General features: G+C 45.4%; 1 protein-coding gene across 1 annotated transcript in view; it reads right to left on the minus strand.

Annotated features, from left to right (window-relative positions):
• Nucleotides 1–13,663, minus strand: part of LOC142560698 (protein O-mannosyl-transferase TMTC1-like) — a 118,618-nt gene that overhangs the window by 13,014 nt on the left and 91,941 nt on the right. Inside the window, exons 9-11 of the mRNA XM_075672958.1 lie at nucleotides 5,427–5,594; nucleotides 5,164–5,277; nucleotides 1,781–1,924 (exon numbers count right to left, since the gene is read on the minus strand). Of these exons, the coding sequence (XP_075529073.1) occupies nucleotides 1,781–1,924; nucleotides 5,164–5,277; nucleotides 5,427–5,594 (426 nt within the window). The remainder of the gene's footprint in view (nucleotides 1–1,780; nucleotides 1,925–5,163; nucleotides 5,278–5,426; nucleotides 5,595–13,663) is intronic.

A 13,663-nucleotide genomic window follows, 5' to 3' on the forward strand; every position in this document is an offset into this window, starting at 1 on the left:
GAAGCGCAAAAGTGCCTTCACCGCTTCGGTGCATGCCCTGCTAGGCGTCCGTCATTTGCTTAACACTCATAAGTTAGGCGCTTTCAAGATACATGAAAAAATAATACAGAATAGCAGACGAAAAGGGGCTACATTACACAGGAGCAGCTCGGGCTTGCTGGAATGCAACGTCGGAGCAATAGCGCAAAACTTGAGACACGGAGTGAGAAGGCAAGACAACACATGCGCTTGCGTTATCTTGCCTTCTCTCTCCGAATCTCAAGTATGCGCTATTGCTCCCTACGTTATCCTGATCACGTGCGGATAAGGCAAGCATATCGAGAGTTTAACACTTCCTGAAACCCCCTGTTCGTGGTATAGCACATTGCCTTCAGTGGTCTTCATTCATCACTCGCAAACCATTCCTTAAAATATTCATCCCAGATATCAAGTAAGACGCCTGTGAGGAACATTTTGAGGGATTGAGGAACATTTTTTTTTTGGGGGGGGGGGGCGGCTTTAGAGAAACACAGACACTAATTTCACTTAGACCATTGTGCCCTCGCAGATGACGAAAAGCAGCAGTGAAGCGCGTTTCGAATAGCACAAGGTAAGACGGAAATCAAGGATGCGGTGTCAACACGACAACCCACCACACCAAGCTACAACTTGAAATGTGTGTTTAGGCAAACAAAATCGGTTTTTATTATACCAAACGAGAAGAGATGATTACTTCGTCCGCGTAAATGGAGATGCGGCTTTTGGCATGTGATCGTGGCATTTAAACAAAGAAGGACCTAGGTAGGTAGGGAAAATTAAATCGGTTCTAACTTAGAATGTTGGAAACAGTATGCTTCTGGCGGCGCAATTTCGCACTGTGCCAAAAAGATTGCCTTAAAATCAATAATTAAATCAAGGAAAGTAAAAAGGAATATTAGCACACGAGAGCGTTCACGCATGCAAAAGCGAAAAAAAGTTAAAGACGAAACACTAATAACAAAGGCGAGGCATGGACATATTCTAAGTACAGCCGTGGTCTAATTACTGTCCCAAGGGACAGTTGACAATCGTCGAAAGCCTTAAGATTAAATCAGAGCTGCTGCTTTGCGCGACATTTAAGAGACAGTCTGGCTCTTCACGTTCCTGGTATAACAGTCGATCATAAGACCTAATCTTAAAAGAGATTGTGTCCCTAATCTACCTTCGAATGAGAGGAGGCTAAAGTAGGTGTGAAAAATTTTTGAGAACGCCGTTAGATAAAGGAAAAGCCCAGGATTGTCAGGTAAAAGTTAGTCTACAACAATCTTTAGTCCACTGTCACTATCCATTGTTTACAATGCTGCCATGCTTCTTTCTATAGAGCGCTTCATTTCATGACTCGTATGTTTTGGCTTTCTCTGTCAACAACTCTCCCCCCCCACACACACACACCCTGCACACACACACAGACACAACGAAAACGTGCCCATGTAGATAAATATGCACGTGAACTAAATTGTTTTAAATGATTCAGAATCAACGTGCGAGCCAGCCACCATTCGCGATCACAAATGTATAAGTACGTCTCCGGGTAGCACGGCAAAACTCCTCTCAATGATGAAAAATGTCTAGGTGCTGCTAAAAAGTCTCTAGGTGACTATGTTTGTTTCAGTAATTCTAGATATAGGGACAAATTTGTAGCGCAGGCAATACAGGTTCAAGATCACTTGTATTCGGCAGCAGCTTTTCATTTTATCAACGCACACGTGGCTCTATCAATTTTACCCCTTAACTATTTCACGAGAGGCGGAATGATTCGTACCTGTAGATATTGGCGAGGTTAAAATGAGCCCCTGGATGGTTTGGGTTGACACGCAAGGCGTACCGGAAATGGTGTTCCGACTCTTCTGTCGACGTCAGCACAGTCCCCAAGTTATTGTGCGCACTGGCGTGCTCGGGCCACAACCTGCGTAAGGAATCATCGCTATGTCTAAGCCAACCTTACCGAACTGTGCCTAATGACAAAATCAAGAAAGGGGCTGGCAGATGGAATAGCACTGTGGTATAAACGTTATAAACAGAGATAAAGTGCCTCAGAAAGGCTGGCCAACGTTTCGATAGGAGGACCTATTTTCCTCAAAGGCGGCCTCGTCGTCCTCGGCAAGTTAGTTTTAAAGGGTTAGTACAGTGACGTCACGTGCGGTTGTTGTCGGTGGCGGCTGGTTCTAAAGGGAGACACCCTCGATTTACACCATGACCATTCCAGTGACGTCATCCAGCACTTTATCTCTGTTTATAACCTTCATACCACAGTTTGCCTAATGACGTATTCTCTTCTTTAATACAAAAGTTTCACAGCGCGATTGTCAGAGCAACAGGAAGTGGCAATAACAATAAAAAACGAGGCGGTCGCCACAGCGTGCGACGAATCCACTCAAAGTTTTCTGAAGGGCACGTTAGAAAGATCCGGCAACTTCTAATGGAATTACGTCCGCCGTGTCCGGTTGTTTATGGCGTCTTTCGCGTTAACGTACGTACGTCAGGCGTAAGGACGCTAAACGGCTGAACGCATGCTCCCCTCGAATCCACGCTCATTTTTTGTGTGTTGCGGTGCAGCGTGCCTGAGTGGGCGTAAATCGGCGTGCTGTTCATTGCTGCAGCGACTGCGCGTTTTCAAGAAGAAAAAGAAACGAATTCCATTAGAATCTCTTCGACGCGGTACCATGACAACATGCACTTCTCGCACATATGCCGATTACGTAATTAAGCTTGATTGCCGATCCACTTAATTGATTGGTTGGAAATGCATCGTTACTGCTGCATTTAGCAATAACGAAGATGTCAAAGTCGAAACTGCGATGCAAAAATGAACATAAATGCTATACAACCAAGGAGTACAAACTCCACTTTCCCCCAGACTATTTTAGCTCCGTTAACCGTTCTTCAAGTCGCCTTCTATTATAGTTTGCGATCAGATGCGAGTGAATCTTATCGTACCGTTTGCTTTGTCGCTCAGAAGCAGTCGTTTGTTGGTGCTTCGCCGAGGCCGCTTTATTCATACCGCTTTGCGGAGGACTAATAAAACTTGAAAAACGGTAGCGCGAATTTACAGTGTCGTAAGAGTTATCGTCGTTGTGCGTACATGTAAAGGCATATTTGGCCATATCCGCGCACATTGTCACTATAACGGGTTTTCATTTTTCCGCTACTTTTAAGTAGTGGATGCTGAAGAGGTGGAGTTCTGCGCAAATGCGATGTAGAAGCTAGGAACGAGCACGAACTTTGACAGGGAGGACGGAGGACACAGAACAAGCACTTGTCCTGTGTTTTCCCTTGTCCCCAACCAGTACTGTGCTCTTTCGTAACCTACATGTACGTACCAACTTGTCCAACAACGCACGTTGTTGTACTTCATGTTGGGGGCAATTAGTGCCAGCGCCGATGAGAACTCACTTTTCTATTGAATCAGACGTTTAGAAGCGGCTAGATAAAAAGTTGTAGTAGAACGTGCGTAAAGGGCCCACGACGTGGTCTACAGAAACGCAGAAATTAACAAAAGTCGTCTGGCAGGAGCACCCTGAACTGTTTTCAGTCATTGGTTGATAAGACAAGCACACACACACACACACACACACACACACACACACACACACACACACACACACACACACACACACACACACACACACACACACACACACACACACACACACACACACACACGCAAATCGTTCTAAGGAAATATATTTTTCTTGCAGTCTGCTTGACGGGAAACAGACCCTATTTCGCCACTTATATTTCATAGGGCAAATGTGGCAGCAAAAAGTGCGTTCTCACTACTGCTGGACGACAACATCCATCGGACCTTCGAGACGCGCGTTTCGATGAGCGTATTGAGCAATTTTTATGCGCGCTAGAGAGCCGTTCAAAACAACGGAATAAAATTTCTGCAGACGGCGCGTAATGAACGACTTGTACGCGTGACCCGGCGGTGATACAGACGTGGCTGATGAGAGGCAGCGAGGATGTGCTGCTTGCAACCATTTGCCATAGTCATATATATGTGGCGAAAACATTTTTGCTGCGTCATAAAGTGTAGTACGAAACAAAAGGTTCTGACGCAGAATCTAAACCCGGAAACGGCATCCCAATTCGAGATCCTACCCAACGCCACCGCTGGAACTTGCCCTGCTGCTTCTCTGGTTGTAATAATTAGCAGTGCCCGAAAATAGCTCAGTCTTCCAACCCTATATTTCCGTTGATTTCAAAGTTTCGAAGCCTGATTATTGCGCAGTTTACCTGCTCTCTGCTCTAACCTAATTAGTTAAGACATATAGAGCGTTTAGAGCCGCTTCTAATCTCCTCTTTCGTTAGAATAGCGAGCGCTCAACAGAGCTATAGCACTGATTGCTGTCGAATTGAGGTACGACAGGTTCATTCTCGCTTCTTGTTTGCGCATCATCACATCTTGCACATTTCGCGACGAGAATGTAAGCGCGTATGACAAGTAGCTCCGTACTTTCGGCTTCACATGAAACGGGAACAGCGCGGCGCGTGGACGCAGCATAATTGAGGGTGTTGTGCGCACCGTTCAATCATCACCCACTGACAGGGCGGCACATTAGATTTGACCCGTACTGCGCGGTGATGCTCCACCATATACTGCGACATTTTTGTTTCCGTTCTGTTTCTTTGTTATTCTGAAAGTGAGAAAAGATGAAGCCCAGTAAGGATTGATGACGGCGCGAACCGTAGCACGCGCAACCGCTGTTGCGAGTTTCATTTGACGCGGAGAGCAACTTAACGGTTTCGCCGCACTGGGCGATCACACTTGCCTTATATACTGCGATAATTTAGCTTCTGTTATTTTTTTTTGCTATTTTCTCCTTTTCAAATAAAGCGAGCCAGAACAGAAACGCAAACATCGCAGTATAGCTGGAGCATCAGCGTGCACTATATCTTAAATTATGCTTCGGGAACGTACTCCGCTGGTCGCACTTCATTTGACGCCTGTGTAGTGCGCGTCATAACCATTGTACTCCGCAGCTAGTGCCAAGGTTCGTCTAGTGGCAGTTGCGGAATAGCTTTTTTTCTTTATGGAATCGCCGTATCGTTAAGAAGTCAAAGTAGATTGTTCGCGCGTACGTCGGACGTAGCTGTGAATAGGGGACGTCATTAAAAAAATTATTGCAACGGGGGCTTTACTGGATTGCCACCCTGTAGTGCTTGACGGCCAGGTCAGAGTTGCCGATGTCCTTCTGCAGATTGGCGTAGTTGTAGTGCATCTTTGCGTTTCCTGGGAGGTCCTTGATGCCTGATCTGAAAAAGAATAGTGCCTCGTTCATCTAACGTACATATATTCAGCACGGGAGCAGAAGAACAAACCGTGCATCCTGTTCAAAATTTGAAGGACAAAAAGTGTATACAGAAATTAGAACGAGGTGAAATCAGGTCCTATTTCAACTCACTCGAACAACGTTTCTCTAGAGGCCCACACGCCGTTCCTTCTCCAGGTGCGAGCAGCAAACAGCAGCACTAGAATGAAGCAGGAGGCCCAGCTGCACCACCTGACCACTCGACCGCAACGCGTGTGGAGGCGGTGCAATCCTTGGGCCACGAGTAGAGTAACGCCGATGCTGCAATGGTGAATAAGTGAGTGTACAAGAATGAGTATGCATCGGTGAACAGCGAACAAAAAAAAACTGAAGATTTTGGTAGCAAATATAAAAAGAAACAATATTCTATGAAGCATGAAACATTTCAGTAAACTAACGCTCGGCTCATTCAAAGAAAAAAAAATCTGGTGTGGAGGTAGAGCCGTCGAAAAAGAAGTCCTCATGGCGGATGGCTAATACTGAATGTCGAGATGTGCCAACAGCTCTGTTTAAAACCACATTTAAATTAACGTCACAGTCAGAAAAGTGTAGACGAAAAATTTATTGAAACCTGGTCAGACAATCGCGAGCAAGGACATGACAGCCAATTAGCCTGGGACCAGAAAGCAAAAAACGCGTTTTTGCTTCGGCACCACCAAAAAAAAACTCTAATTATTCTTTGAATAAAGACTACCTCATTCTCTCTGTCTCTTTCCTAATACTCCAACAACGCCTTTATCTCAGCTGCACCACGCCAAAAAAAGAAAAAAAAAGATGCACTGCGCTTTTTGTCTGGCAGAAGTATATTCAATATGCCGCAGGTTGAAACAAAGTAATACCACTGTGAGGAGGGACTGCCATGTGGTCTACCGTTTTCTGGTTCTAGGCCTGTAATACCCAAACACAGTTCCACGTTGAATAAAATTTAAAAAAAATTATGAGCCATTCCACTCTGCAAAGATGAATGACACAATCTTGAACAACTGTAGAAGCACTTTCACCATCCGACGAACTAACCAATCGGATATTGTAGTAGTAAGAACAAAAATGCAGAACGCAATGTCGACGTCAAACGCATTGTGGCAAGAGGCTCGTTGTTGGCAAAGTAAAGCAACTTGAGGATAAAAAATACTCGTGCGTCTCTGACAGGTTCCTGAATGAATGTGCAACGTTTTGAGTAATGTTTCGCAGAAAGTATCAAGAAAAAAAGCAGAAGACAGAATGAGACAGCGGCTGCAACAGTAAGCACTTACAGCGCTATGTGCTAAAGTAGAATTGATTCACGCACTAACAACCTCTGGAGGAAAATAAAACAAGCAAACATTTCTGAACAAAACAACACAACCGTTCAATACGAAGTTAGCCCTGCCACTGTGCGAGACAGCAAACGACCAGCTTCGCGGTGAGCAAAACGCAGCAGAAACTCTCGATGGGAAGCAAAATCAGGTGATGGGCAATTGCTGCAAGCGAATAACTTATTGCTGAGAGTACACAACGCGACGTGAAATGGTTGCGCCAGGGGTCTGAAAAAAAAGAAAAGACTGGAATGGTGCCGAACGACCGTTCTGGCAATTTACTGCAGCAGTGAAGCAATTACGTGAGGATGCGCAGCATGCCGCCCCGCGTTCTTTACAAGCCTCATAGAGGACACGAAACAAAGGTAAAACTAATGGTTTGCAAAATAATCGTTTCTGGTCGCGCTGTCATTGAAAGAGGTGCACTGTAAAGACATTTGTGCCTTTGCGTATGCATTAAATGGCGGCAATGCATCGTTAAGTAAACGCGGTACATATGCAGAAATGCAAAGTGCATACGACCTTGCAGCATGTTCGAATGCGTCGATATAGTCAGCCTTAGAGTAACGTATGGCGCGGTACTTGCGATGATAAACAGAAGCACCTTGCGGGAGGCTACTGTGCGTGTACCTTCACCACAGTTAGTTTAACGTAGAACACAATGGCATAGAAAGCACTAAAGGACAGCACGCAGTCTGGCGTGGCGTGTCATACCTGGACAATCTGCATACGATCCATTAGCACACACGCTGTCGTTTGTTCGTCACGAGAAAGAGAGCGAAAAGCTTAATTTTGATGGGGCACGGACAGGGGCGGACTGCCCGTGGTGGTTGGAGCCCTCAGTCCAGGGACCCAGCGCCATTAGCAACGATTTCGGCTCTGGCGATCAGCTTTCGCTGATCCTCCAATACCGAGCTGGTCAGTGCCACCTCCCAGTGCTCGTGCGTTGCGTTTAGATTGGGGTAGGGTATAGGAATTTTTTGGCAGCCCCATATAGAGATGACACAGGGTAGCTCGCAATGTATAGAAAGGACAAAGGATTTCATATGGAGTGGCGGACTGCGAGGTGGTGATAGGTGTACGTCTAGAGTTGCCTCCAGGCCGTGGCTTCGGCTATGGGGTGCGGTGGCGGTATCGTTTTTCTCGAAAGGCGGTAATGTTGAAGTATTTCATAATAAGTGTGTAGTGCCTATGGAATGGAGTCCTCTTCCGTCTCTTGCAGTACCGGGTTGCAGCGACCTCGGGCTACCGTGTCTGCGCAGTGGTTTCCGCTGACAGCTTCGTGTCTCGGTGTCCAGATTATGGTGTTGCGGGGTGTTTCGTTGAAGCGGTAGAGGATATCGCGTGCAACTTTATGGAGATGGCGGTTGCCGTAGGCTCGACATGCTGATTGACAATTTCTTATATACTTTTATATCCTGTCTTGGTGCCGAGATGGCGACGGCAATGGCGGCCTCTTCTCCTGCTTAAGCGTCATGTCAGACCATAGCCGATTGGCCCTGGTTCCACCTGTACTGTAAACTATTTTACACCATTAAAAATGAATACGAGTCCAAATAAATTTATAAATTGCATCCTCAAACCCTTTTCAGTGTAAGGATGCGAGTTATAGAGATATTTTAACCTTTTTTCACATTTAGGGGTGTAAATTATGTTACAGTGTAAAGATGCCAGAATCAATGAAAGAGATGACAATCAATTTAGACGCTCTGAGCGCCCACAGCTAGCGTTTTAGGAGAGCCTGGAAGGAGCGAACGCTTATTTCACCTGGTCTTTGCCATCAACGGCAGCCTGAGCGCAGCCATCGGGTCAATTAGCACTGAATGAGACGGACGGTTGGCGCTACGTCTCATAACTCTATTTCTTTGACGTACGTTACATTCGATCAATAACGCATGTTCACTTTGCCTAAGTAAAACCATGGAAACAAAGCTGCGAACGCAGCATGCGCACTGAGTGAAGGACTTTTTACTTACGCGGATAAACCACTAACGTTCGCTTGTATATTATGATGAATGAAATCTTCGACATGCGAAGCCGACGGAGGCTTTTTCGCATATATTTTGGTTGCATGACCAAAAGCAATTATAAACTATGAAGCCGTTTTCTGTAGCACCCTGCAATGGATATGACGAGATGTAACGTGAAAAAGTTATTATTAATATAACTCATTCATTCAGAATCAGCATGGATATCTCACTGGCGGCTCCACTATCACAAATCTTGCAAGTCTCATGACGCCGATCTCCGCGCCGGTACTTTAAAAGGGGCAGGTTGACACCGTTTGCTGTGACTCAGCAAAGCTTTACATGTAGTCAGCCCCTCACTGCTTATGATCTAGCTTATGCTATTTAGTGTTGACTCGTCAATCGTAGATCTCGCGCGCACTTTTCTTCGTAGACCATGTCATGTTGACGTCAATGGCCAAACGTCTTCTTTTAACACGGTAACTAGTGGCGTCCCTCAAGGATCAGCATTAGAACCACTCCTATTCTTAATTTTTAATAATTACGTTCTTTCGGCTATTCTGAAGTCTTTTTTTCCTGCTATGTGCCAATGACATCAAGATTAGAAGGAAAATTCACACTGTTGATGAGTGTCGCACGCTGCAGTCGGACCAGTTGTCGTTTTTTTAAATGGTGCAAAGATAATAAAAAACCTCGTCTAGAATGCGGCTAAGACAACACTCATGACTTTCACACGCAAAGCAGCAAGCATTTCCCTTTCTTATTACGGAGACTCTGTACCGCTGTGTAAGCTCTGTAAGATGAATGAACTTGGTGTACCTTTACTGCGATAGCAATTGTATGAACACTTTTCCCCGCTCAATCGAAGACTGGAATTAATTACCTAAGTCCATTCGCTCATGCTCATCCCCAATTTTTGCAACCGCCATCCGAGATGCATAATCGTGCTCTCCCATGTCTGACAGCATTTGTATAACTTCTTGTGTATTTTTCTTTCATTTTCTTTCATCAGTGCACTTTTTGTAAAAGTGTTCACTTGTGTCTACCGCTGTATACTCCAATGTATTTTCTGTGCCTTTTCTTAACCCACTCCTGCTATAGCGAAAATTGCGCTGCAGTATGTATAAATAAATAAATAAACACTCCAACCGGATTTACGTTGTCGCCATAGTCGTCGTCTCCGTCATCTTGACGCTCCCTATGACCTCGTAACGAGATAACATCGTATCCGCGGGGTCAGCCGAGCATCGCGGCTCAGTCTCGCGCGCGCAAGGGAGGAAAGCGGAGTGGAAGCGCGCCGTCTCCTGTCGCTCGCGAAACACGAGGGGAGGCGAAGAAGACGGGGTGGGGGGGGGGGGGGGGTTGTACTCCGGCTGCCGCTGCCTACGGTGCAGCCGCGCGGCGGCCGTATCTAAAAGCGATCTGCGCTGTGAAGATAGCGCCCGCCCGCGCGGGCCTCATCTTCGAAGCGATCTGCGAAGTGAACGAAGTGCATGAGAGACAACACGAAGGTCACTTCGCTCGCTGCTGCGGCCGCGTTTTCCTCACTGCAGCGTTTTGACAATGAGTTCCCGCGGTCATCCAGCACAATGTGTTCATGTTTACCTGTGTACGCGTGACACTGTGCTTGTTAATTTAGCTAGTAAGCGAATGTTTACAATATTATACGGCCTTTCTGCGTATAGATGTCCAATAACTTGCTATCGCAATCGATTATTCGCCTTCCGGGCGAAAGTACGAGTTTTTTTTTTTTTTGCACTAAACCCGTTGCAATGCGGGATTTGCATTCTCTTGGCTTTGTTTGCACACTATCGAGGGGATTCAAGCCTCCTACATCTTTCCGCAAATTGTACACAACAGCCTATCTTCCTCAACTCGAATACACGTTGATCCTCTCGAATCGTTCTTCTATAGAGATCCAACAGTGACATTACAGATCAGGTGCTGAAAACGTTTTTAAGCACTGCTTTATTGATGGTACGTGAGTGCGGATTTTATTTTTACTTATTTAATTATTTATTATTTATATAATACTGCCAGTGGCCTTATGGCAGCCCAAGCAGGAGTGTTACAGGAAGAAAGACGATATCAAATACAAGGGTAACAAAAAATTGTCGGAACATAGAAGCAACACAGGTGGCGAGCATAATTTCGACACAAAAAAAAAAAGGGGCACTAAGTCACTGCACGTGGCCGGAAGAAACTGAAGCGGGGAAGGAAAACCAAAAAATCACTCTTTCTTTGTTCCGCCCTTTGATTTTCCGTCTTTTTCTTGTAATTTCGTATCAAACGATGAGCAAATACCTTTATTACAAAATATAAAAGACGGCTGATAAAAAGGATGCGGGTGACTTCACTTGCGTCACCTCACTTGGCAATGAATTCCATTCCGACATCGTTCGCGGAAAGAAAGAATGGAGATATAAGCGTTGGCTCTCGTTTGTGGCATTATTAATGTTTTCTCGTGTTTGCCTCGAAGCTGTCGGGCGGTACTTATGTGCGCATACGAATGAAAGTCTAGTTTTGTTGAACTGGTGAAGACACCGAAGAGAATCTGCAGCAACTGAAGTTAGCGGCGCGATTGAAGTAGGGCCGGTACGGATTGCGTACGCAAGTTCGTCACAGATAGGAAGGAACGAAGGAAGGAAAAAGTGGAGAAGGAAGGCAGGGAGGTTAACCAGTTTTGCCTAACCGGTTTGCTACCCTACACATGGGAGCGGGATGGGGGGGATGAAAGATGGGGAGAAGAGATAGAGGGCACAAAACACGGCACACACATCGTTGATTACAGTCGGTCACTCTTGTGCGGTACGTGACATCACTGTCACAGCCGCTTGTCCAAGCCCGTATCCTTCATAAACCGAAGAAGCCCCTTCGTCGCCTTCAGCTGCGATGACTTCAGTCGGCGATATGTGAAAATGGTTGCAACTGACAATGGTCTATTGTCAAGGTGCGCTAGAACGGACGCCATGGACTGTCTCTGAACATTATATTCAGGACAGTCGCACAGAATGTGTTCCAGCGTCTCCTCGCAAAAACAGGCATTGCAGAGAGCGTTGTCGGCCATTCCAATGCGAAACGAGTAAGATTTCGTGAAGGCCACCCCTAGCCATAAGCGATAAAGCAGGGTGGCCTCACTTCGGCGGAGTCCGGTTGGCATACATAGATGCATCAAGGAGGGCAGGTCGTGTTGATGATTGCTGCGGTTGGTCTGGCTGCTGGGTGTGCACCATAGAGAGAGCGTGATCTCCCGTGCAAGCACTTGAAGTCTGCTGGCTGCGTCGGACCGTGAAAGTGGAATGGCCTCTTCCCGTGTGTCTTCAAGAGCTGTCCGAGCGGCTTTATGGTTTCTGCCATGGGCAACGTAGATAAATCGAAGCGCCCTGTCTCGGACCTTTTCTATGCTATCAGTCGTCACTTACAGCGCATACATAGACGAGGAACAAAAAGGACGACGAAGACAAGCGCTGTTTTTGTTGGACGACGAAGACAAGACCCTAACCTTGCTCTTCTGTGCGACTAATATCCGTCTTTGCGCGGGGGTCCCCAACGGCATCGGCATACTCAGGCACCGGTGGTTTGATACTTGTGTAGACGAATAATTATGATTTACGCGTGGCGTACTTCAGCCGGTGATTCAGCAGCCACAGTTTCTTTTCTTTATTCCTTTTTTGATGCAGCCGACACTGTGTGGTGCACGTGAACGCTAAAACCTAAGTTTGAACTGCTGTGGACGCCTAAGTACTTGAAATCATTGACTGATGCAACTGTTCTGTTATTGATACACGTTTGTGATACAGTGCTTGTTCCTTTAGTGTCACAGACATGTGGGCGAATTTAAGAACATTAAGATGGATATGTCAAGTGGAACACCAGTCAACCACCGCTGTTAAATGTCTTTTGAGAATATCCTGGTGTTTCTTGGATTTTATGTCAAGGCACAGAACGCAGTATTCTGGTAGGGGAACGCAGAATGCCTTCCCCTACCAGAGTACGCATCGATGGTGTGTGGAAAGGAATTTTCAAATCCCACAGTGATAGACTAGAAAGAGTCCAGAAAAAAAGTTTGTAGCAATTTACCGCCGTCATTCTAGCGTTAGCATTGGTAAATCTTGTAGCGCTTCCACTTTATTCTCAATACCGTCCCTAACCTGCTGATGTATTCGCGCAGACCTTGTGTTTCTCTATATATAAGCTCCTTCACAGAAAACTGAACTGCGCTGAGCTACCTAATTGTGCCGCGCTTCTCAGCCTGCAGAAAGTCGCGAGGGAGCACGGATCATTCTTCGCTCCTGCTTGTCACAGCAAACATCCGGATGAGTAGAGAATTCAAAATCTGTGTAATAGCTATTTCGCTGATCTTTATATTTTTTCATCCGTCGCTTTCGTCGTTCTCTGCACAGCTTCGTATTGTGGTGTGGTAGTTTTTTTTTTTTTTCAATGTATGCACATGCTCTCCTTCGCCATGTGATTTAGTACTTTTCAGCTTACCTAATGTTTCAGCATTTATTTTTTCTCGTAGCTTTATTGTTCTTGGTGCATTGCATTTACATGTATTTTACACGAATCGTTTCCTTTTTCTTTATTTACTTTCCCTTACGTTTGTCTATTTAGCTGCACAGTTATTTCCATTTTCATTTTAATTGCTCACTAATGTTCTGTTGATTTTTAGTTCACCTTACCAATGTCGATAGATAACAGCTTGTTTAAGCAACTCTCCGTGTCGTTTGTTGTGTGCCAATATTATGCCCGAATCGCTTTTCTGTAAGTGCATCTTTTTTTCTTTAGTACCCTTTTTATTAAGCTGTCGTTATCTTTCCGTAAGGTTTCCTGTGCACCTGTATAAAACCTCATTATTTTCGGGGGACATAATCTAAAGGTTGGATTGATTAATTTATTTTTATTGACTCTCACACATTGCTCGTCATTGTCTCCGTCTTTAGGCTGTGAATTCATATTGGCTTTTGTTGATTGTAAACTGTTTCCTTATATAATTGTCGTTTCCTATTTCATGTATTTTTCTCTCTATTTGCGTGTGTATGTTTATTTTCCTTAGCGTCCGCCAACA

The sequence above is a fragment of the Dermacentor variabilis genome, chromosome 10, assembly GCF_050947875.1.
Source record: "Dermacentor variabilis isolate Ectoservices chromosome 10, ASM5094787v1, whole genome shotgun sequence".
NCBI lineage: Eukaryota > Metazoa > Arthropoda > Arachnida > Ixodida > Ixodidae > Dermacentor > Dermacentor variabilis.